The sequence below is a fragment of the Dipodomys merriami genome, unplaced genomic scaffold, assembly GCF_024711535.1.
Source record: "Dipodomys merriami isolate MVZ:Mamm:240054 unplaced genomic scaffold, mDipMer1.0.p SCAF_29, whole genome shotgun sequence".
NCBI lineage: Eukaryota > Metazoa > Chordata > Mammalia > Rodentia > Heteromyidae > Dipodomys > Dipodomys merriami.
The window spans coordinates 19,568,566-19,594,244 of NW_027204381.1; the positions used below are offsets into that span (position 1 = coordinate 19,568,566).

At 43.3% G+C, this 25,679-nt stretch overlaps 1 protein-coding gene and 1 pseudogene across 4 annotated transcripts; one reads left to right on the forward strand and one right to left on the reverse strand.

Moving 5' to 3' along the window:
• Nucleotides 1–84: 84 nt before the first annotated feature.
• Jaml (junction adhesion molecule like) lies at nucleotides 85–24,719 on the reverse strand. Of its 4 annotated transcripts, XM_070038578.1 has the most exons (11): nucleotides 24,616–24,644; nucleotides 18,695–18,836; nucleotides 17,579–17,640; nucleotides 14,353–14,507; nucleotides 12,907–13,132; nucleotides 10,030–10,142; nucleotides 8,975–9,212; nucleotides 5,988–6,111; nucleotides 4,352–4,412; nucleotides 2,551–2,634; nucleotides 85–532 (listed from the first exon to the last, which is right to left on the reverse strand). In XM_070038578.1, exons 3-11 carry the CDS (start codon nucleotides 17,619–17,621, stop codon nucleotides 440–442), a joined length of 1,137 nt encoding a protein of 378 aa, XP_069894679.1. In that variant the 5' UTR covers nucleotides 17,622–17,640; nucleotides 18,695–18,836; nucleotides 24,616–24,644; the 3' UTR covers nucleotides 85–439. The 4 variants fall into 4 exon arrangements, with proteins under 4 accessions (XP_069894679.1, XP_069894677.1, XP_069894678.1 ...); XM_070038576.1 differs by lacking the exon at nucleotides 18,695–18,836 and having other exon boundaries at nucleotides 24,616–24,719; XM_070038577.1 differs by lacking the exons at nucleotides 18,695–18,836; nucleotides 24,616–24,644 and adding an exon at nucleotides 21,290–21,328.
• On the forward strand, nucleotides 21,570–22,044 carry LOC138838787 (ubiquitin-conjugating enzyme E2 D3 pseudogene; annotated as a pseudogene).
• Nucleotides 24,720–25,679: the final 960 nt, after the last annotated feature.

Here is a 25,679-nt window from a genome sequence, read left to right on the forward strand (position 1 = left end):
CTTCACAGACTTCAAGGAGTTCCACGCCATAAATTCCTCACCTGAACACCACGTGCCCCTCAACCAAGGCAGGAAAGCGAACGATTTCCACACATCATGTTTATTTAGAAATAATTCATCAGAAGAAACAGGTTGTTTTGATTCTCTGTGATTTGCCCCAGGGGCTCACCCACAAAGAATATAATCCACATGAAGGGTCTGTCAGGTGGAGTGCTTGAGGCTCCCCAGACCAGGCCCCATTTCAGGGGCCAAGTTCACACTCTCTCCCCTCCCTCCTTCATCACCGCTGTTCCTCCTTCCCAGCTGTCCAGTCTTCCTGCCAGGTTCCAAACCCTCCATCTTCGTCCCCTGGACGGAGGCCCAGGGCAGCCAAGTGGCAGGAGTGTGACAGAGGACAGGTTCCTACCGCTACTGAGATGATGGAGGCCCTCCTTTCTTCTCAGAAAGTTGGCTCTGTTTTCAGAGTTCTCGCAGATGACTTTTTTTCAAGTGAGTTATTTGGATCTGACCTGAGAGAGGGAAGAATTGGATACTGTACAGAAAGAGAAGAAAGAAACAATACACAGGTGTAAGAAGTCGTTCAATAATAACATCAATTTTTTCATGTGTCGGACCCAATACTGACTTTCACATGCCTTTTCACACTTGGCCCTTCCCCCTGGTGAGGGGAAGGGAGTAAAATCACCTTCACTGTAAGGAAATTGAGGCTCACAGAGTTTAAACCACTTGCCTCTATGTTAGATTCTAGCCCCTGAGCCAGGATCTGGACCCAGGTCCTTCTACTGCCACAGCCAGCGATCTTCAGCACCGAGTGTGGTCCTAGGAAAGGGACTTAGCACGGTGCTGTCCCTTGATATCCACAGGAGATTGGGTCCAGAAATTCTAGACACCAGAACCCACATAAACTCAAGTCCTTTATATCAACTGGCATATATTTGCATACGTGTGTGTGCATATATCTGCATACATCCTCCTCTACCCTTAAAATGAGCTCGAGTACTTACAATGCTTAATACAATGTAAATGCTCTACAAATAAGTGCTATATGATATTGTCTAGGTAATAAAGACAGGGAAAAGTCTGTATGTGATCATTACAGACACAATATTTTTTGTAGATATTGTCAAACTGTGCTTGGTTGAATCTATAGATAAAGAAGTCACGGACACAAGCCGGGCGCTGGTGGCTCACGCCTGTAATCCTAGCTACTCAGGAGGCTGAGATCTGAGGATCGCAGTTTAAAGCCAGCCCGGGCAGGAGAGACTGTGAGACTCCTATCTCCAATAAACCACCAGAAAACTGGAAGTGGCGCTGTAGCTCAAGTGGTAGAGCGCTCGCCTTGAACTGAAGAGCTGAGGGACAGCGCCCAGGCCCAAAGTTCAAGCCCCACGGCCAACCAAAAACAAAAAAGAAGTCACGGACACAGAAAGCTAGTTGTCCATTAAAGTAAATTGGTGTGTGTGTGTGTACCTGTCCTGGGGCTTGAACTCAGGGCCTAGTGCTGTCTCTGAATTTTTTAGCTGATGACACCTGGCAAGTTGCTAGCACATCACGTCACATAGCTTCACACAAGAAGGATGGAGGGGAGATGAGCGACTCTTGTCAGCAACTTCCCAGGGAACTAATGTTTTGCTTGGTGACACAAGGCCAGGTCTGTGATCTCGCTGCACCTTTGGTAGGCCTTGCTCCATGGCAATAAGCTGGGAGTCATATGTCCTTTGCAGACATGACAGTCTATCATTCTACAAGCACAAAGGGGGCCAGCCTTCCTGAACTCAGCAGAACAGCTCTCCTTCTGTCACAGTTTGGGGGCCAGAACTGGTCTACTGTGGGAGCTATTTCCTGCCAGCTCCTTTTGTCCCTACATGGCGAGGTACCTTTGCTGGGTGCTGAACTTCCTTGGGAAACCGCAGAAGTCTGAACCAGGAAAAGAGTGAGACTTCATGTCTTCAGTCCGTATGGCAGTTAGATTATGCAAAGGTAGCAATAAGGCACAGAACGAATCTAAGGGTCAGGGGGATTCTACTTTAGCTTCTCCCCATTACCAATTGAGAAGGGAGATTTCATTATGAGGCACAGGTGAACCTCAGATTTGCAACCCTCCTGCCTTAGCCAGCTACATGCAGAGATGACGGGCACGCACTGCTATGCCCCATGCTTTGACCTTTTGATAGAAAACAGTATCTTGTCCAAGGATTCTAACCACTTTCTTCATTAGGTCTTGTTTCATTGAGGCTGTGCTAATGAGTCAAAGACCTGTCCCCATTCCCAAAGAATGCCATTCTTCACCTTTTTTTTGCCACTAAAATCAGTACTTTGTGGTGATGACTTGTAATTTTGAGGTTGAGTATAAAGATGAGTTTAATGAACACACTGGCTGCTACCTACATGTTTTCCTCAACTTTGTGACTATTTGTAAAATCCCTGCCTTCAGTAATCAGCCTCCCCACTAGTCTAGTCACACCCACCACCCAGAGCTTGCTACATCCTTCCTAGCTCGGGCACCTGCTCCAGACGCCTAGCCCAGCTGAGACCCAGAAGCATTCTCACCATTGTCATGTAGGTGGCCTCTGACTGTCCACTTGGCTCTTCCTCCCCGACATCCCATGGAGGTACTGAGAAGTAGATGTGCTTCTAGAGGGAAAAGTGATAGAAAAGCTCCTAAGAATAGGGCAAACCTCTTGCATCAGGGGAGAGACTACCTGTTCCTATCAGCAGATCATCAATCAACAAAGCTGGTAAGCTGAGAGAAGGGAGAGGGAGAGGGAGAGAGAGAGAGAGAGAGAGAGAGAGAGAGAGAGAGAGAGAGAGAGAGAGAGAGAGAGAGAGCACTAGAGAATTGTCACCAAGAACAAGCATTTGCTCTTCAGTCTTCCTTTCCTCCCTAACAAAGTGTACCACCTAAAGAACTAGTTTGTTCCAAAGTCCAATGTCTTTGTTTCTGTGGGCAGACTTAGCAGGGAACCCTTCCCTTCCTAAATGACCTGTATTCTGTGGATATTTCCTCCTAATTAGAGTCTGGGCAAGATGGCATTAATCAGCAGCTAATTGTGAAAATCTCTCAGAGGGTTTATGAGGCAGGAGCAGCCCTCCCTGAACCTGGCATCTATGAGGACATTTTGGCATTCATAGTCATTTTGTGATTCACAATCTTGTCACCCAGTCCTGTCCTGGTGACATAAGGACATATTCCCAGGTTTCCAGGGGCCACTGCATTGCATTTTTTTTTGGAAAATTCTACTGTTGGGATGAAAACAGTCCAAAAGGTAGAAAGGTAAGTATTAAAAGAGGAGTTTCAGAAAGTTAAAAAGGGAGAGGATTCCAGGCATGGTGGCACATGTCTGTAACTGCAGCTACCTGGGAGGCAAAGGTAGGAGGATCATGGCCTGAGGCGGGCCCAGGCAAAAAGAGTGAGAACTTGTTTAAAAAATAATTGAAGTGCAAAGGGCTAGAGGTAGGCACAAAGTACAGAGACCTTGTTCAAAGCCAAGTATAGGATGTGTGTGTGTGTGTGTGTGTGTATATATATATATATATATACATACATACATACATACATACGCCGGGCGCTGGTGGCTCACGCCTGTAATCCTAGCTACTCAGGAGGCTGAGATCTGAGGATCGAGGTTCAAAGCCAGCCCGGGCAGGAAAGACCATGAGACTCCTATCTCCAATAAACCACCAGAAAACTGGAAGTGGCGCTGTAGCTCAAGTGGTAGAGCGCTCGCCTTGAGCTGAAGAGCTGAGGGACAGCGCCCAGGCCCAGAGTTCAAGCCCCATGACCGACAAAAAAAAAAAACAAACATACATACATAGATATGCATGTATGTGTGTATATATACAACCAAGTACAGCATGTATGTATGTGTCTCTGCCTCCTGAGTAGCTGGAATTAAAGCTATGAGTCACCACACTGGACCTGTGATTTTCCTTTCTATTTACACAGTGTCTCATGGATTATAAAGCACTTGCCTATTATCAGCTCATTGGAGGCTTACAACAATACTGTCAGGCGGGAAAGATCAATAACTTTGGCCTTATCCTCATTTTGATGAGAGAGAGTGGGAGAGTTTTCTATTCTACGTCCAGGGCTTTTGACTCAGCCCTCTTGCTGCCCAGGATATCTGCTTGTTGCCCAGAACTGGTCTGGCACAGTCCACCCTGCCCCACCCCATTCCACAGGAGTTCTTACTGCAGAAATGAAAGCTTCTAATGTCCCTGCTATACAACGAGTAAGACAGGTTCCTGGGGAAACAGCCACCACCCTCTATCTCGCAGTGTTCCTGGGTGGAGTGTGCAGGGACCTCCCCCTCACAGGACAGGCAGCAAAGGGTGGGGGGGCATCTCTCACCTCAGGAGTATCCATCCCTGTTTTCTCCAGGCTTTTCACCATGGCTGTAGAATTTACTGAACTGCAAGGCATGAAAAGCACATGAAATTAAGCAGCAGCACTGTTTATTCAAGCATGCCTACACGGGCCCCTGCATCACTCTGTAAAAAGAGGCCTGAGGAGAGAACTATGCTCTCTAGAACAATGTTCCACCCAAACATCTCTTCTATTATCATTCTAACATCCTTCTGTCTACAGTAGGAGGTACAGTGCAACAGGGCACTGGAAAGGGGTGCCTGTAGTCCCAGCTGCTTCAGAGGGCGGCTCAAGGAAGATCTCAGGAGCCCAGGAGGTCAAGGTCAGCTTGGGAAACACAGTGAGACTCACTTTTTAAAAAGTCAAAGCTGGGTGCCAGAGGCTCACACTTGGAATCCTAGCTACTAAGGAGGCTGAGATCTAGGCAGGAAAAGTCCATTAGCTTCTTATTTCCAACTAACCAATAAAAAGCTGGAATTGGAGTTGTAGCTTAAGTGACAGAGCACCAGCCTTGGGTAAAAAAAACTGTCAGGCAGAAAAGTCTACTAAGGGACAGAGTTCAAACCCCAACACACATACCATAAAAAAAAAAAGACAAGAAATATGGGAAGTATAATTTCAAATGAATGTATAGGGACTATGAGGTTCTACTTTATCATTCATCCCAGAGGATGTGGGTGAGCCAGCAGGGGGCAGCAGGTGTTCAATAAGACCAGGGCTCCTGGCCTCTCTCAGGGTGGGCCAGCTCCAATTGCACATGGCCTCACCCCCACCCAAACTGTGTTGTGGCCCCTTCTGGGTCTTCACTTTTGAGCTCTAGACCAATCACCTCCCACTTCTGCCTCTAAATGTACCCCACTCCCTCTTTGGCTAAAGTAGAGATTAAATTATGGAGATATATAGAGGTCTCATACACACACACACACACACACTACTGTCACACACACACACACACACACACACACACACACACTACTGTTTTCCTCAAAGTAGAAATATTTTTTATTGTATGTTCTGATTGTAAGGTTTTATGTTCTCACTGTAAAATGGGAGACCTTGTCTCAACCCTCCCTCCAGAGTAACCTTCCCTCCACCCCCTCAAGCAGTGAATGATACTGCTAGGGTTCATACGTATATTTTTTTCTTTCCTTTTTTTTTTTTTTTTTAAAACCAGTCCTGGGGTTTGAACTCAGGGCTTAGGGGTCTGTCCCTGAGCCTCTTTGTGCTCAAGGTTAGCATTCTACCACTTGAGCCACAGCACCATGTCTGACTTTTTTTGAGTAGCTTATTGGAGATGAGTAGAGTCTCATGGACTTTTCTGCCTGGGCTGGCTTCCAACCACAATCCTCAGATCTCAGCCTCCTGAGTAGCTAGGACTACAGGGGTGAACACCAATACCTGGCTCAAGATTGGTATGCTTAATACCAAAGTGAATGAGGATGGTGGTAGGAAAGTACAATGAGAAAGGAGGTAGAGTACCCACAGTGACATCCAATGTGACAAGATGATTTATTGATGTTGAATCCCCACCTGTGACCATGGCAACGTTAGTGCCCTATCACTCTCCCACTTTGGGTTGGAGCAGTTCTGCATCCCTACCCTCCCAAACCACAGCAGGTACCTCGTATTCCTGTGGCTCCTCTTCACAATCAATATCAAAACAGGGAGCAGCAGGAGAGTGGTGCAGATGATCCCCACAATGATCACCAACTGATTCCCGCCCAGGCCCTCAGGTCCAGAAGTTGCTGGAATCACCAACATTTGGGGAAAGGGGAAAAAAAGGGAGGGGGAGGGTCTCACAACTCAAGAAAAGAGCCCAAAGCCCTAATAACCCTATGTTAAAAAAGGAGCAGCCAGGTCAGGAAGTAGAGGAGAAGGCCAGACCCTACCTCATATTGGGCTACTGGGAGCACTATGCCCATTCCACTGAGAACCACAGTCTGGGCCCCTTGCTTGTCCCTAGAGGAAGGTAGGTGGGCGAAGAGACTAGTATTTCACCTACAGCAGACCTCCCTTCCTCCTTAACAATTCTATTCTAAATTCTGGATTGCCAAATGACCTAGAAATAACAGGCACTTTAGAGGCTGCTAATTTTTCAATGAGCAAGTGATTCTTTTGACTAGAACACAGGCTACCACATTCCACTCCTGTGGTCCTAGTGCTCCATCGGGATCTCAGAGGCACTTACAGACATACACCAAACACTTTCTCTGGGCCAGACATCACTAGGCACAGAGGATGCCTCAAAGACAAATGCCTGCAAGGAGGGAGACAAACGTGAAACAGGAATCTAGGACTACTATCGGTGACATGACACAAGTCTGTATGAAGCACAGAGACAAAGGTGCCCCATTTTATGGAGAGCAGATGACAATGGAGAAATCACTACAAGATGACAAGTGGAACCAAAATATTCTGATTTGTAATTTAGGCTGAGAATGAAAACAGAGACAGAAAGCAGAAGACAGCCAGAACTAAGAAGATGGCAAAGGTCTAGAAGGAAGACAGCTTCAAAAGTTAGAAAGAGAAATGTCAGGCCTCATGATCATATTACATCATAGGTTACAGGAAATGAGAGAATCAAGACAAGCTCCTAAGCATCCAGTTACGAAACTGTACTGTTCTGTGGTGACACTTCCCTGACTTTGCAGGGATGGGCTGAGGAAGGACCTGTAGGGGTAGGTTTGAGTATGCTGTATTCAAAGGATCTGAGAGAAATTTGCGTGGAGTGGATCCACACACTATATGTATGTGTACGTATGTGAACACATACGTATTTGTGTGTGCATATATACATATCTCCACATCATGCATACCTAGCTAGACATATACAATCAGCCCTTCCTATAATGGATTCAACCAGATGCAGGTTTAAAATATTCAGCAGAAAAACTGTATCACGCTGAACATGTACAAACTTTTTATTCCCTTATCACTATTCCCTAAGCAACAGGGCACAACAACTATTTACACTGTATTAGATACTGTAATCTAAAAATGATTTAAAGTACACAGGGCACATGTGTATATTTATGCAAATATTATGCCATTTTATATAAAGGATTTACATATAGATTTTGGAATGGGGGGTGCAGTCCTAGAACCAACTCCCCCCAGATGCCAAGTAATATTATACAATGTATTTGTGCATATATGATTTTGTCTATGTGTGTGTATTTCAACATAGAATGCATATAGACAACAGCGTCCTAAACCATCAAGGATGAGTAACTAAAATGCTCCTGGTAATCTAAGATAAAACAGAACAGAAGCAGATCCTGCATGCAGTGCAGTGAGGAATTAAAGGGAGATGAGCCAGGAAGACACCAAGTGCAGATACTTGGCTGACTGTAGTGATGGCTACACAACTTTGAATATATTAAAATCACTAATTTATGTACTCTGAATGAGCAAACTGTATAGTTTGTGAATTGTATCTCAATATTGTAAAGCTGTTTCAAGAAAAACAAAGATTTAGCAGGTGTGGTGGCTCATGCCTCTAATCTCAGATACATGGGAGGTAGTTGCCGGACAATCTTGAGTTTGAGGTCATCCAAAGGGAAGTTAGTGAAATCTTATCTCAAAAGTAAAGATAAATGAATAAACAAATGGGTTAAGGGTGTAGCTCAAGTAGTAAAATGCTTGCCTAGAAAGTGCCAAGCCCTAACTTCAATCCCCAGGACAGGGCAGGACAGGGCAGAGCAGGGCAGAAGTACTATGTCTGTGGGTAGGGAGGTGTCAAAAATCAGTGTGCCCCTTCTATGGTATGTTTTTTTCTCTTCAAAGTGGATGGAAGTCTTCTGAGGACAAAGCATGCATAGAGATGGTGGTGCCTTAAGAAATCCACCAGTGCTTCTCTCTCCAGGTGGGACTCTGCTACTAAGAGGCTGCCTGTGTAAAGACCAGGAGGCATCTCGCAGTCTACTACTATCTCCCCTCCCCCATCCAACTACAGCCAAGGCCTGAAGATCTTCATGAGAGGTAAAGTCCACCGGCCACATCCTGACTGCTGAGCCCTGGTTTAACTTTAACTCCTCACTGACCAACCTTTCTCAGACATCACAATCGAGTCTTTATTCTCCACCACTAGCCTGATGCACATGGTTTGCCAGAATACGGAAACTGTGATCAGAAAAGCCCTCTATTTTGTGGGGGGTTTTTCCCCATCCCTGCCTGTCTCTTGCCAGCCCAAGGTCATTTTCCCTTTTGCTACAGAGCACATAGCTACTCCCAGAAAGCCAAGTAAAAATAACTTGAGACTTAACTCAGTCCTCCTCTGAACTCTTAGATCTTTACAGCAGTCAACTACACTAGCCAGGGCTGGTGTTCACTGTATACTAGCTCTCTCTTCCTTAACTAGCACCAGTGCAGAACTTGAGTGAAGCAATCCAGACCATAGGAAGCCAGGTTGAGAGAGAATGAGAGGACAGAGAGAACAAGAGGAGAGAAAATAGGAGAGAATAGGAGGTATCACTCTCAGCTGGAAGTGACACTTCACCTGTGTCTTCTTGAACTCTGGCCTCCCTCCAGTCTTAGCCTTGCTACCAGCTGTGGTCCCTCAGTCCTCCTACCCCACCCCCACCCCGCCTTGCCCAATCAAATGTATACATCTTGAATCTTTCTGGATTGCTTGCAGCGTCACGGTTTTCCTGAACACCACATTCCCCAGGTAGATCCTGCAGGTGTAGTTTCCTTGGTCAGACACCTTCACTCTTTGGAGCATGATGGAAGCATCATTGTGGAAAGTGTCCCCCACCAGGGCTACACGGTTCTGGAAGCGGCCCTGGCCCTGAGGGTACCCCATGGGCTTGCTGAATTTGTAGTCATAGTGTAAAACACTCTCCTCCTAGAAGGGAAAGGCACAAGAGTAAGGCACAAAGCTGGCAAAGTGAAAGGGAGGGGGATGGGGATAGGGATGGGGGTGGAACCCCTCGGAGTCACAGGGCCCCATCGGAAAGTATGTGATAACACAGTTGTATACACACGCACATCCCTGTGTCTACTGGCAAACAAGATCACCAAACCAGGAACAACCATTCCAGCAGAACAGGGTGATTTAAAGAAGCTGGAATAAAGGAATTTCGCCTTCTCCCAGCAAATGAAGCAAAGGCATACTTTTACTTTCTATAGCACTTCCAGCTGGATTTCTCACTGGCACCTGAAACACATCTAAAACTGAGCTCTGACTTGTTTCTGTAAGCCAGTTCCCTCCAGTCCATCCCATGTCGGTAAAGAGTACTGGCTTCTTTCAAGCTAAAGATCTTGGGAATCTCCTTGACTCCTTTCTGTCTTGAACAGCTCAGCTCTAACTCCTTAGCAAACACTATAGTGTCGACCTTCAAAACACATCATGAAGCCAGACACATCTCACCTCCCATTATCCTCTGGTCCAAGCCACCCCGCTTCTCTTACCTGGACTCCTGCATAGACTTTCTTGTCTCCCTGCTTGCTCTTCCCCATAATCCATTCTCAGCAGATGAATCTTTCAAAATGTAATGTATACCACATCATTCCTTAAGGGCTGAGCGAGGCAGCCAGGTCTGACAAGCTCCAAAGCCAAAGAAAACCAGCACCAGCACCTGATGACTGAGTCCCCTCCCCCTGCTCTGTCTTACTAGCCAGGAGCTTCTACTGCCCCCCCCCCAAGGTCTTCTCTTCCTTGCCTTGGCACCCTGTCCTGAAGAGAACGTCCACCTCACTTCGGTCATTTGTTTCTTTTCTGTGCTGTGGAAAACACATCCCATCTGAGCCGAATCACCCACATGGACCTCGAACTCTAAGGGATAAAACAGTAAACCCAGTCACATCTTAAGGTATAACCGACAGAATTTCTAGAAGATTTAAAATTTAACCAAAGACCTTCAATAGCAAAAATCACTGTAACTTTACTGTTCATATTCCTCCGTAGGTGACCCAGATGATTGATTTTTTGTGAGCCAAGTACTCAGAGGCCTTCAGTCAATCCAATATGGTCTCCTCAGTGATAACAGAATATCTAACTACCCACAAACATCAAGTCACATATTTCTTCTGTCTTTATACTGCAATGAACTTTTTCTGGTCACCTTTAAATTCATTCTCTCCCACCTCCCCCTCTTTGTTTTTGTCAGTCATGGGGCTTGAACTTGGGGCCTGGGCTCTGTCCCTGAGCTCTTTTGCTCAAGACCAGCACTCTACCACTTTGAGCCATAACATCACTTCCTGTTTTTGAGTGGTTAATTGGAGATAAGAGTCTCATTCTCACAGGGTCTTTTCTGCATGCACTGGCTTTGAACCATGATCCTCAGATCTCAGCCTCCTGAGTAGCTAAGATTACTAGAGTGAGCTACCAGCACCAGACTCTCCCTTTTACTAGAATTCTTCCCATGAATTCCAACTCTGCATCAAGTGTGCATTGCAGAAGTACCGAAATCCAGGTGCTGGTGACTCACACCTGTAATCTTAACTACTCTGGAGACTGAGATCTGAGGAAAGATCAGGAGACTCTTATCTTCAATTCACTACTGGACGTAGCACAGCGGCTCAATTAGCAGAGCACTAGTTTTGAGCAAAAAGCTCTGGGAGAATGCTCAGGTTGAATTCAAGTTCTAGGAGAAGAAAGAAAGAAAGAAAGAAAGAAAGAAAGAAAGAAAGAAAGAAAGAAAGAAAGAAAGGAAGGAAGGAAGGAAGGAAGGAAGGAAGGAAGGAAGGAAGGAAGGAAGGAAGGAAGGAAGGAAGAAAGAAGGAAGAAAGAAAGAAAGAAAGAAAGAGAAAGAGAGAAAAAAAGAAAGAAAGAAAGAAAGAAAGAAAGAAAGAAAGAAAGAAAGAAAGAAAGAAAGAAAGAACAGATTCTCCAAGCCCCCCACTGTCTGTTCTTCAGCTTAAGACACCCACATCTGTGTAGCATAAACAGGAAGTGGAAAGTTGAAAAACTCATTCTTCTATTTACCCCACTGGTTGTTCTAACTGAAAAAAAAAAAAAACTGTATCACTGACTTTGTTCAAATTCTTCTTTTATTTTTATAAATTGTCTTGGGACTTGCTTAGGACTTAGTTCTGGCTTCAGTACAGGTCACAAGATTTTTTGTGAATTAGGCCAAGCTAGTGGGGAACTTTTCCTTTGATGTCTCTTTCTGTTTCAGTCCTGACTTCTCCTTTCTTGACTCTCCCTCCATGAAGCCCCTTCCACTGGCTCTGCCTTTCCAACTGCAGGCTCTTCCTTCTGCCTAGTTGTATAAGCAGCTGACCTCACCATATATTTAGTGTTTAAGTCATTCCAAGAGGTCCCTGAAAAGAAAACAAGAGCCATGAAGTTTCTGACTTCCATAATGTCCTACACACACCAACCACAAAGTTAACTAAGAAATGAAAAGCACTAGGCATCAGTGGTTCACATCTGTAATCCTAGCTATTCAAGAGGCTGAGATCGGAGGATGTAGATTCAAAGCCAGCGTAGGCAGGAAAATCCATGAAACTCTTATCTCCAATTAAGCACCAAAAAGCTAGAAGTAGCCAGGCACTGGTGGCTCACACCTGTAATCCTAGCTACTCAGGAGGCTGAGATCTGAGGATCACAGTTCAAAGCCAGCCTGGGTAGGAAAGTCCGTAAGACTCTTATCTCCAATTAACCACCAGAAAACAAAAAGTGGTGCTGTGGCTCAAGTGGTAGAGCACTCCCCTTGAGCTATAGTGCCTGGGTCAATGCCCAAGCCCAGTGTTCAAGCCCCAGGATAAAAAAAGCTAGAAGTGGAGCTGTGGTTCAAGTGGTAGAGCACTAACCTTGAGTAAAAAAGCTGAAGGATAGCACCCATGCCCTGAGTTCAAGTGTTAGAACCCACAAAAAAGGAGGAGGAGATGGAGGTGGAGGAAAAAGAGGAGGAAGAGAAGGAGGAGGAAGAGGAGGAACAGAAGGAGCGACAGCAGCAACAAAGCCAGGCCTCCTGGTACACAAGTATAATCCCTAAAGAGGCTGTCTTGAGGCAGAAGGATTGAGAATTTGAGGCCAGCCTGTTTGAGGCCAGGGAAGGAGAGAAAGAGGGAAAGATTTAAAAACTACGAATCTACTGAAATCACTTTCTCCATTTAGAGATGGGAAAATGACGTACAAACAAGTTAGAGATCTACTCACTTTTTTTTTTTTTATAATTCCCAGAAACCTTAACATAGGTAACTATGAAATGCAGAGGTGGCATTGATATGGCTGACTGATAGGAAACATCAGGGTACAGTAACACCAAGAGGGACATTGATATCAGAGAACTTTGCTGTCTTTATGTCATTTAATAAATATGTGTCCTTAGGCAAATCACTTAAGCTCTCTGAGCCTCCATCACCTCAGCTGTAAACTGGAAAGGACAATGTGAACATCACAGGGTCTGGTGAAGAGAAAATACATTTAAACTAATGACGATCATGGCTTTTATCGTTATAATTTATTGAAGACTCATCCCGTGGTTAAGTACTGCACTCAAAGGCTGGCATTTGTTCAACAAAATCAGCTCCCTTGCTTCTTCCCGAGTCTCTCTTGCCCCTGGCCCTCTCTAAGTCGGTGTACCCCGTACCTCTTAGCATCTCTGGCAGCACGTGCACTTGCACTTTTTTCTTCACCACCACGTTCTCCCCCTGCCTGCGGATTTCACAGCTGAAGTTTCCCCGGTCAGCCTCTTGCACGTTTTCCAGCAGGAGAGAACCGTCGCTGCGCAAGATGTCGCCCACCAGGCGTGCCCGGTTCTTGAATCGCCCCACAGGCACACTGAGGTTGGAATAATAGTACATCACATATTCATTCTGGAGGACAACACAACATCAGGGGAGAAATAAATCAAAAGAGGAGCCAGACTCAAGATTTTTTTTTTTTGGTCAGTTATGGGGCTTGAACTCTGGGCCCCACAGTTAGATGATGTTCGGATGTATGATCTAATTCTTCTGCTGTTGTAGGCTGGTATTCTCAGTGTGCTGGCTGCCCTCCTCTAGCCAGTATATCACACCACAAAAGGAATCACCAACAGGAATTAGTTACAAACTAGGCGAAGGACCCTGGGGACTTTTAAAAAAATTTCTACTTCCCCCCCACCCCCAAAAAATTAAAAAAGGCCAGGTGCTGGTGGCTCACAGCTATAATCCTAGCTACTCAGGAGGCTGAGATATGAGGATTGCAATTCAAAGCCAGCCTGAGTAAGAAAGTCTGTGAGACTCTTACCTCCTAAACCTCCAGAATGCTGGAAGTGGTGCTGTGGCTCAAGCGGTAGAGTGCTAGCCTAGAGCTGAAGAACTGAGGGACAGTGCCCAGGCCCAAAGTAAAAGCCCCATGACCGACAAGAACGAAAGAAAGAACGAAAGAAAGAACGAAAGAAAGAACGAAAGAAAGAATGAAAGAAAGAAAGAAAGAAAGAAAGAACGAAAGAAAGAAAGAAAGAAAGAAAGAAAGAAAGAAAGAAAGAAAGAAAGAAAGAAAGAAAGAAAGAAAGAAAGGAAAGAAAGAAAGAAAAGAAAGAAAGAAAGAAAGAAAGAAAGAAAGAAAGAAAGAAAGAAAGAAAGAATATACCTCCTCTACACACACACACACACACACACACACACAACACACACAAATCAGGACATTGTTCTTATGCCTACCTCAAAGTTCTTCTGTCTAGACCACAGGACTTACCCCTCCCACCCACCTTCCCTACTCTACAAAGGTCAGGAGGTAGAGAAAGGAAATGAAAAGAACTTTATGTGCCTCTCTTCCATCATCCTCTCAACCACCTGAAAGTTGAACATCGCCATTGTCACGATTGTCTTCTTCACAGCTCAGGAAGCTGAAGCTCAGCACAGATGGGCAAAGCCCTATGGATTATATAGCCAAGTATCTGTGCTAGCTGGAGGCTTAGTGATGACATCCGTTGAAACCTAAGCTCTAGTACCACCACCTTATGGTACCTGATGATTGATTCTGTCTCTGCCCTCCTTGTCCTTACACCAGCAGCCAAAGGCCACCATCCACAGTGAGGTTTCCTCCTCATTACCTTCGCGTGCTCTCCTGATGAGAACAGCCAGTCTACTTTGATCAGAGGTTTCTCTTCTGTGCTCTGGAACTTACATCCCAGCAGAGCCGAATCACCCATATGGACCATTAGCTCAGGAGAGGAAGCAATCAAATCACTCAGGCTCAAAGAACAACCTATAAAATTCAAAAGCAAGAGGGCATCTCATTTATATAAATATCTCCAACGGAAGCCAATATCAGTCACCAAGTATTATACAGCTCCTCTTCCTATGATCCAGCACAGACTATATACACCCAGAGCCCCCTCACTCCAACTGGCATGGCATCCCCACAGGTAAGAGAAATATCCTCTGGGTATCTGCGTGGTTCAAGTCTGAAAGGGTTGGCAATCTTCATATTGTAACAAATGCTATCTTGATCTCTTCTCCTATCTAGTCTCTTCCATTTTTCCAGCATTTCTCCTCTCAACCTTTCTAAGAAAGGAAATCCAGAAGTCTCTCTTTCCTGACCATCAACTTACACAGCTACTCAACATAAGCAGGAAGTGATATATTTCTTGCTCTTAACTTTCTCAGTTGTTCCCTATCTGAATAGCCAACTCATTGGCATTTTTTTTTGTTTTCTTCCTCCTTTTCAAAAGATAAGTTCCTCTTGAAAAGTTCCTTTTAGTTCCTTCACAAAAGCTTATCTCTGCATTGCTGACTGATTCTATCTACGGTACAGATCCTTGTAAGTAGGCCAAAGCAGAGCACAGCCTTCCCTTGAATTTCCTTTGGGTTTGCCCTCTCTCACACTCACACCCACCAGCTTTGCCAGCTCATGTCCCTGGCTTTTCAGCCTCTAGGCTTTTGTACACATGCACACATGTACCTATTATCTGTTTGTAGCTCAACAAACTATAAGAGGTCACTAACAAACAACAAAATCAAGAGACAAATTTAGATACTGCCCAGCTCATATCAAAGAAGAGCCAAGAGAACACATATGGGAATGAACAGAAAAAAAAAAAAAAAAAAAAAAGAAGTGCCAGTTTTTCATCCAAGCTGTTTTCCTAAGAGAAGAGAGCTAACTTCCTGTTCAACAGCAGGCTCACACAGTGGGAAGGATGGAAAAGAAAACAAGAACTCTAAACCCTTTGGACAGTTATTTTGAAGGAAATAAAAATCTACTCCAACAATTATTTGGAATTTTCCTGTGATGAAGAGCTGAGCAACGTGTGTGTGTGTGTGTGTGTGTGTGTACGTGTGTGTGTACGTGTGTGTGTATGTGTGTGTACACCTGAATGCAGCTAAAAGTGTACGAGGTGAATTCAACATTAACAGCACTGTTTGGAGAATTAAGTGGAAAAATATGCTAAAAAGCAACTGCAGCAACCAAAGCAAGGAAAAACTGAGGCCTGAAACTGAGGCAAACTCTCTCACACAGAGCTCCAATCTATAATCCAGTTACTCAGGAAATGGAGATCTGGCAGTTCAAAGCCATCCTAGGCAAAACGTTAGTGAAGCCCTATCTCAACCAATAACTAGGTAGTAAAAGTGTACATCAGTGAAACCAGCTATGCGGGAAGCACAAGTAGGATACTGGTGCAGGCTAGCCCAGTCAAAATAACTACAGCAAATGGGCTAAGGACATAGCTCAAGGGGGAAAGCACCTACCAAGCAAGTAGGAGGGCCTGAATTCAACCTCTAATACCACAAAAAAGTATAAAACTCCATGACAATATCATCATTACACACAAGAGTTGGACTGGCAATTCCCTGGATGGAAGGGTAAACAAATGCAGGCTGCTTCACAGATCTACTGGAACCATCCCAATGTGCTCTGGTTCTGTGGGGGAAAATCCCTAATATACAGAATTTTCATATGCATACATGTATGTATCTACATGTTAGAGCACCCTCCACATCACCTAAATCAAAGCAAAGGCAACCTTTCTGGGTGCTTTGCTGAGTCAGTGTTTACTTCACTGTCCACATAATGAATAATGATAAAGAGCCAGATATGGTGATGAAGACCAGTAATCCCAACCCTCAAAAGGCAGAGGTCGGAGAATTGGCTGGGCCTATGTGATGGGACTCTATCTATCTATCTATCTATCTATCTATCTATCTATCTATCTATCTATCTATCTATCTATCTGTGTGTCTGTGTGTTTCTGTTTATCTATCAATAAATAATTAAAAGCTTTTGAGAACAAACTATCTAATTTCTTCTCCCTAAAAAGCTGTACCTACAGAATAAGAAGAAAGACAGGGAAAAGAGGCTGAAAGAAGGAAGGAGCACTGTGGTGCAAAGTGGTAAAGTGCTATTTTTTTTGGGGGGGGGGGGGGGCGGGTCCGGTCGTGGGGCCTGAATTCTGGGCCTGGGCACTGTCCCTCAGCTCTTCAGCTCAAGGATAGCCCTCTTACCACTTAAGCCACAACGCCACTTCCAGCTTTTTTTCTTTTTGCTTATGTGATACTGAAGAATTGAACCCAGGGCCTCATGCATGCAAGGCAAGCGCTCTCTACCACTGAGCCACCTTCCCAGCCCCTAAAGTGCTACTTTTAAGCAAAGGAGCTCAGAGACAGTGTCCAGGCCATGAGTGTAAGCCCCATGACAGAGAACAAGAAAGGAAGGAAGGAAGGAAGGAAGGAAGGAAGGAAGGAAGGAGAGAGAAAAAAAGCATCAGGAAGCAACCATAGGCACTTGGGTAAGGTATGAGAAAGCCAGAGCAGTCTTTGTAGAAGGAAGTGCAGCTTAAGTGGAAATCTGAGGGTTAAGGAAGCCTTGGGCAGGCTTTCTGGGGTAAGAGGCTGGAGGAAGAAGGCGAAGGTTCCAGGCAAAGGAAACCACCATGTACTGAGAAACAGTTCTGTGTTTGGAAACCGCAAGAAGGCTGGGGTAGATACGGCAAGAAAACAATGAAAGGGATCTTGGGCTGATCTGTAACTATTTCAGTTCCCTAAAGAGTAGCTGTGGTTAAAGTACAGGAATGCCATAGAGAAACTTGCTTCAACTCAGAATATCAAAGAACACCCAATAGGAACCCAAAGACATTCTGTGTCTGATAGAACCAGAGGAAGGCTCACTTCTTCAAGAAAGAGTATCCTGTAAAACGCTTGCTCCAGCAAATGCATAAAGTTCCATGTCCAGGTTTTGTTTTCACAAATCAAAAGGAGTTGAAAATACATAAAATAGATTTCTGAAAACGTATGAGACTTAGAGAAATCAGATCCATCCTTGGTCCCTTGGCTTCTACTTACTCAGTAACACTGCAATCAGGGTAGCAATCAGTGGGCAAAACATGCTGCATTCAACTTTTCAACTTTAAGATAAAAGAAAAAAATAATCAGAAAATCATGTCAAGAGAAGTTTATAAGTTTAACAAATCAATAATGAGTACCTAACTGGGCTGAATCTCAAGTTCAAGGCAAACCTAGGCTACATAGTAAGACTCTCTGTCCCCTCCCACCAAAAATTTACTACTTTCTGGCTGGGAAGGTGGCTCAGTGGTAGAGCGCTTGCCTTGCATGCCTGAGGCCCTGGGTTTGATTCCTCAGCACCACATAAGCAAAAAGAAAAAAGCCGGAAGTGGCGCTGTGGCTCAAGTGGTAGAGAGCACTAGCCTTGAGCTGAAGAGCTGAGGGACAGCGCCCAGGCCCAGAGTTCAAGCCCCACGACCAGACCCCCCCCCAAAAAAAATTACTACTTTCATATATACATATATATGAGGAATGCTCAGCCCACATGGGAAAGAGAGGATACACAAAGACAGGGAAATCTCAAACTCAGGTAAGGATATTTTTGAAATTTAGAATGCAAAAAGCCATAGAAAAGGTGACCTTTTAAATTTTTCCAGTATTTTAAGGGAGGGCAATGGAAGCAAAATTGAGAACTAGCCTATGCATGTACGACAATATTTTTCTAATGTCTTCATATATATTCTCGTGTGTGTATGTGTGTGTGTGTGTGTATGAGTATACATACCATTTTTTGGTATTATTGAGGATTGAATTCTGGGCTTTCTGCTTACTAGCAAGTGCTCTACTACTAAACTCATGTCTCCAACCCTTTAATATCTATTATTTCTGATATTAATTACAGTATATCTGCTCCTGGAACAAGATTCACTGCTATAGATAATGGCCACAAATATTTATAGCTAACCAGGAGAACCCTAACACCAAGGAGTTAACACCACATCCAGTCCTGGGTTCCTATCTGCAACTATGCCTATTTATTGCAAATGGGCCCCCCTGCCACTGGGAGAATTCTATCTCAGAATATGCTAAGTAAGGGAATCTTTATAGAATTAACAGCAAGCTGCCCCTCCTGGCTACTTTCACTTATAAAAAGTGATTTCCTAAGAGACTTCTTACCTGTACTCTAATCAACAAGATCCTCCACCTGCACAGCAGGGTCAAACTATTTCATTTTCTTTCTTAGATCCCAGCTGACTTCATGGAACCTCAGCTTGCTTGTCCGTAACAGGGCAGGAATCAGTTTTTGTAGATAATGGTGCTTTGGAAGGAGGAAGTATTACTATAGAAAAATCTCATTTTCTGTAACTCAGACAGAAAGCAAGTGTATAGCATTGGGGAAGATTTCCAATTCTAAGCTCCTGCCTTTGCGAGAACACAAAAGATGAAGCAGAATGAACTAGAAATTTTAAAGTTTCCATTTTTAATACCCTCTAATAATCACTGATCTAGATATGTCAGGGGTCACATTAAGTGATACCAGACAGAAGGGAATCTAATGAAAACACAGATCTCAAGACAGCCGTAGCCTTATTCCTGTGCCATGCAGCCCAAGTTACTCCACACATACATGGATGATGGCCAAACGGGCTTCCTTTATAGCATATCCTCACTTTAGTTTGTTCTGTCAGCTCATCTGAGATCCTGGTCACCTTCTGGATGAATCGTTCCTGGGAGGTTAATTGTGTTCCCTCCTCCATCCAGCAGACAGCAAGCTGTTGGCACTTAAAACCTTCCCAGAAATGTTTCCTTTGAGCGGAGGAGTGATGGTTGATTTACATGTCTGTCACCAACTCCTACTCAAGTTTCTACACTCTCAAGGACAGGATTCTTAGTTGTGCTTATGTCCTGTTCTTGTGCTAGAAAGCCTGTAAAGTGCTTCATACATACTGGATAAATGTTCATCACTAAACAATGTGACCATTACACTGAAGTCAACTTCAAGGCATCCTGCCACCCCACTACTGTTATTCTAGAAGGAAATCAGCCACTTGAAAAAGACTGAATCTATTTTCCAAGCCTGACTCATTTGAGAGCCACACCCAAATACCTTCAAAGTCTAGAAAATGTGAGATCTGATGAACAGAAGATACCTACTTTCAGCCCTAAATACTCAAATGCATCATTAAAGCTCTGTGTGAAGAGAGAAGCAATGGTTTTAGCAGAAAGAGCATTGGGATAGAGATTTTTTTTATTTTGTTTTAATTTGTTTTGTTTTGTCTTAATTTTCCTATGGGCTGACCTTCTGTTGATTACTTGATTTGGGGGACAATCAGTCTCTCTATATATCACCTTCAGCATTAAAAGATCAGACTTTTCTTTTTTCCCAACTTAATAGAGAACTACAATAGATGTCAGAAGGCTAAACACTAGGCTGTGCGCAATTTACATACTAAGACTCACTTAACCTTCCCCACAACACCGAATGTTTTCAGAAGAGGAAACTAAGGCCCAGATGGATACAGTGACTTGCCTAAGAACCTGGCAAGAGCCATGATTCAAACCCAGAAAATCTGGTTCTGAGCCTGTGTCATCACACTGTACTGCTTCTCCTTCTTTGTAAAAGTCATCAGTATTTTAAAGCCAAGTTTCCCTGCACTTTACTTGTCAAAACAAAATTAATCTACTCCTCCTGGATGGATGGTCTCTTAACCCTCATTGCACATTCTTGTATCCCCTTCACTCCTGTTCATCTTTCAGATGTAAAGTTAAATGTCATTTTGTCAGGGAAACCTCCTCATCCTAAGTCAGAGCCCCCTAGCCTCACTTCAATGGTACTAGTTAGCTTTACGTGAGGTTAAGCACTTGTTACAACTTACAATTAATTATCGTGTGACTATCTAATTAAAGCCTTGATCTCTGCTACATGAAGACTCTAATCTCCAGGTGGCCAAGCACGGTGCCTATGCACTACTCAAGTGTTCGGCATGACGTGAGGTGCAGAGATGCACTTACACACTTCATCACATGAGATCACAACACTCTGGACATTCACCAAGAACATTCAAGTTTAAATTTCCTAGTTGGTAGGAAAACAGTCATAAACTCTTATACATATATCTCCATGCACATGTGGAACTCTCTCTCTGCACGCACACAAATATGTATATATACACATATGCTTATTATAGTTGTATGTCATTGAATGGTGATACATTGTCATTTGGTGATTCCATCCTTGTATAAGCATCAAACAGAGATGGCCTCATCACTCACTAGATAATCTCAGGGGATCATTGTCATACTTTGGTTGTCATTCACTAAAATGTTATTCAGCACATGACTATATATTCTGAATTCTGTATGTATGAATATCAAAATTATGAATTACATGTATGTATATAAAATAAATCTCAGTTAAAAAAAAAAACAACAAAAGCATTCAGAAGCCACTTAAGCACCCTGGCAACAGATGACCATTTAAACTCCTCCCACACACTTCCTTCTCTTTCCAGATACCAATTCGTCCCTTCATCCAACATTATTGAAATAATACTATATAGTAAGATATCTAACATATGTATCAAATGTTTAGACCTGAGCTCATGACTCTTTTACAAAATAACTCCTTCTCACTCCCAAGGGGTATGACTATCAGGGTCTTCTCTCCTATTATTGATGGTGTATATAGTATGGCTAGCTATCCTTGGTATAATTATGACAGAAAAAAAACTTCAGAAAAGAGACTTAAGGCAGCTGCCACTATTCCATTACCTTCTTTCCACGGTCTCCTTCCAGTTCTCAATGCTTCTCTGGGCCTAAGGGTTTCCGCTGCTTGTTTACCTTCCCCCTCCTCATCCCATAACCCGCCTCCATCCCCCGCCCTTCCAGTCCAACCTCAGAAGTGTTTAGTAAGAAAGCGCCTGTGTCTGGCAGAACCGGTGTGAGTTGAAGATACAGTCCTTCCCCAGCCGCCTGGATAATCAAGAGTTTTGGCCAGACCCTTTGAGCACACACCGAGATAGAGTGAGAAGCCAAGCGAAAAGCACAGACTATGGCCCTGAAATGGATTAATAAGGAACTTAGTGATTTGGCCCAGGGCCCTCCTGCACAGTGCTCTGCAGGTCCAGTTGGGGATGACATGTTTCACTGGCAAGCCACAATTACGGGACCTAATGACAGCCCATCTCAAGGCGGTGTATTCCTTGTAACAATTCATTTTCCTACAGACTACCCCTTCAAACCACCTAAGGTTGCATTTACAACAAGAATTTACCGTCCAAATATGGACAGTAATGGCAGCATTTGTCTTGATATTCTAAGGTCACAGTGGTCTCCTGCTTTAATTATTTCTAAAGTTCTTTTATCCAGTTGTTCACTGCTTTGTGATCCGACCCCAGATGACTCCCTTGTGCCAGAGATTGCATGGATCTATAAAACAGACAGAGATAAGTATAACAGAATATCTTGGGAATGGATTCAGAAGTATGTCATGTGATGCTACCTTAAAGTCAGAATAACCTGCATTATAGCTGAAATAAACTTTAAATTACTGTTCTTTTTATGATTTCTTATCTAGCTGCTCCCCTATCAGACAAATTTTATTTTTTGTTTACCTCCCTCCATTCATTTACAGGCTCATCTGAGAAGACTTAAGTTCTTCCAGCTTTGGATAATAACTTTTAGAAACTGTAAAGTAGTTACAAGAGAACAGTTGCCCAAGATTCAGACTTTTTTTTAAAATGGAGCATGTGTAGTATGTGGCCAATATCTTCACTCTTCACTCAGTTATGAGACTAAACCGTTCCTCACTGCTCTAACATGCTAAAGAAGCCATCTGAGGGGGAGGGAGACAGATGCTCAGTTGTCACATCAAAGGAAAGAACATCCTTGCAGCATCCATTCTTGTTTAAGCCTTTCACTGTTAGAGATCTGAGGGTACATGATATACTTTATGCTCATAACTGATGTGGCTGGAGAATTGGTATTGGATTTATAGCATCAGCAGAACAGAAACTGTGATGTATTTTATGCACGTCAATAAAGGAATGACGTGTTCTTGTTCTACAGAGAATGGAAATTGGAAGTCAAACACCCTTTGTATTCCAAAATAGGGTCTCAAACTCTTTATAGTTTTCATTTATATTGTTAGGAGGCTTGGAGCTACTAATCTATCTTCCAATACACTGTTTGATATAGCACTGAATAAATGATGCAAGTTGTTAATGGATGAGTGATCAACTAATAGCTCTGCTAGTAAATGATTTATTTTTCGTCAATAAAGTTGCATACACCAGTGAGTTAGCTGACTGGATTAATTAGTATGGGAAACAATGTTTTACAAATGGAAAACTGTTTTTTTGTATATACTGATGGGATTTGCTTCATTGTTTGACATCAAATGATGACGTAAAGTTCAGAGAGTGAATATTTTGCCATGTTCAGTTAAAGTGCACAGTCTGTTACAGGTCGACAGATTGTTTAACCTGATTTATGCAGAATTAATAAGATATTCAAGTAGTATAGCTTTAATATGCTGCGCATGATACTGGCAGCCCTAGAGTTCATAAATGGAGTTGGGACCTAACAGTTCTGGAACGTGTATGTGGAACTTCTATTATTTTCCAGGTGCATCCCCTAACTAAAACTTCTCTTTTATCATGTATCACTTGATAACTGGGAGAAAAATAGGAGTGATAGTGGGTCACAATTTACAAATAAAAGTACTATTAATGTGGAAGTTATCATGAGGCTATGTTGAAATGACTTAACCATGAGATAATGGGCATCCATGGAAATGGGTTTGTTCAGCTATTTACATTAATGAGCATTTAAATGCAACAGATATCATTTCAGGTGACTTAACATGAATGAATAAAAGTCAATGCGATTGCGGAAAGAAAAAAGGAAAGAAAAGAGACTTAATAATAATGAGACTGCACAGGCTATTAAAATGACCCCAAATATGACAAAGGAAGGGAAAGGTGCTGTCTCCAAGGCCCAGTATTTGCCCTTCTTAAGGACAACTGATCACTGAGCACAGACAACTATACAGTTTCCCCTCACTCATAACCCACTCCATCATGGTTCTAAGTCCTCTCAGCCTTCCTACCTATTCCTTGTACCTTTAGGGTCTCAGTTGTTTCTAGGTATACAGTCCATGTAATCACTCCAAGATATAAACCTCTTAAAATTCACTTTCATGTTTCCTCCCAAGACCATGTAATATACACTGTGATATTACATGGCTTCTGTAATACAGTCCAGGTTACATCTGCCAATGCTCTACTCGTATGGGACCTTGGAATCTGCTATATGCTCCTGTTCCCTCAAAACCAGGTTATTGTATGAGTCTCTCTTGAGGTCAGATGTGATGAGAAAGAAACACAATTTGGCTCTTTTGAAAGGTTTGGATATTTGACCCACCATGGCAAGGTAAACTATTGGTCTAGCATGGAGAAAGGAAAAACAATGAAGAAAGAGTTTCTGTGAGCTCAAGGACAGCAGGCACAGCTCTACATAAAGCAACAGACAAAAGCTGAAACCTTGCTAGGCATGATGGCACACATGTAATTCCAGCAATTGCAATCATGAGGCTGAAGCAGGAAAGTTTAGGTTACAGTTTGTTTCAAAGAGAGAGAGAGAGAGGAAGAGAGAGAGAGAGAGAGAGAGAGAAGAAACAGAGAGACAGAGAGACAGAGAGACAGAGAAAGGGAAGGAAAGAGAGAAGGAGAAAGCTGGAGGAAAGGAAGAAAGTTCAAGCTTTATCATTGGTCACTCATTATTTGTGTGTATGTCAAGCTATATATCATTTCCTTAGGGAAATCTATGTTCTAGGTCAGATTCCCTAACCACCTGTAAACAATACTTGTTCTGCATTTTTTCTGTGGACGTTGACATTAATTACTCTACACTACAAACACTAAACTGCACCTACTAGAATACCTTATGATAGTCCCTCTGCTGCAACTGACATTTCTGTGACTGCCCTCATGCTCCTAAAGAGTTGCGAATTAAACCAGCCTGCCTCTGAGTGAGAACCAGCCTTCCTCTGAGAAAAGTTCAAACAATAGTACACAACACACAAAGTCATTGCTTACCCAAGATGACAGTACCCAGAAGAAGCGATGCACTGAGATCTCTCACCACGGCAGTTCCCACACTGACTGAAAATACTTCTGCCTGCACATAAAGCCAGGCTCAAAGCAGACCACATATGTGCGTGCATTCTGAGACAGCTGCAAGAGGCACAAACAGGAACCTCTAAATCAAGGTTCTCCTTTCAGTCATTTGGCCCAGTACCCAATTTTTACTTATGTTTTCATTCTGAAAAAAAAAGTATGGTATTCAACTTACTGTACATCCCAGAGCTCTGTAGATATGGTCTTCCAATTTGGATGACAAACTTTTTATATACAACATCTTGAATGGCATTAGGCAAACATTGGCTGAGAAAGAAATCAACTGCATGCAAGCACAACTACAGTAATTCAAAGATTGACACAAAACATTTGGCACTGTGTTCAAGATATAGCAACCTCTCCCCACCCCCCCCCACCCCCAATACAGAGATATGGTACAGGCAATCATCCAATGCCTATTTCTAAAGATGTGAATGTCTGCCCAGTCTTCCAACTGTAGACATCCTATGACCATGAGCTACCAGCATTCCTAGTAGACAGGATTCTAGTTATTCTCCTAGAGAACCTAGGAGTTGACTCATCCTAGATAAGAACTCAAGCCAGGCGGTGGTGGCTCAGCCTGTAATCCTAGCTACTCAGGAGGCTGAGATCTAAGCATCACAGTTCAAAGCCAGCCAGGACAGGAAAGTCAGGTGAGACTCACCTCCAATTAACCACCAGAAAACCAAAAATGGTGCTGTGGCTCAAGTGATAGAGCATTGGCCTTAAGCTGAAGAGCGCAGGGAGAGTGCCCAGGCCCAGAGTTCAAGCCCCATGACCAACCATTTAAAAAAAAAAAAAAAACCTCATGGATTCTTCACTTTAAGTTGTCTCTCAGTCTTTCTAAGTCACTATTTCAAAGTAAATGTTCTCAAGATTCTCACTTTAGGCCTTGGGTATGATTGTTTTAACCCAGGCCTTGGTATGCTCATTTTTTAAAAACTTGTCTGTAAAAGGAAAGAAATATATATATATATCACCTG

Bases quoted from the DNA above. Each gene is read 5' to 3' on its own strand.
- Jaml (XM_070038576.1), bottom strand. From the start codon at position 17,621: ATGTTTTGCCCACTGATTGCTACCCTGATTGCAGTGTTACTGA. The intron at 10,143-12,906 runs GTACGGGGTACA...TTTATCCCTTAG, and splicing joins GCTGCCAGAGATGCTAAGAG to AGTTCGAGGTCCATGTGGGT. The intron at 4,413-5,987 runs GTACCTGCTGTG...CATGCCTTGCAG, and splicing joins AGGAGCCACAGGAATACGAG to TTCAGTAAATTCTACAGCCA.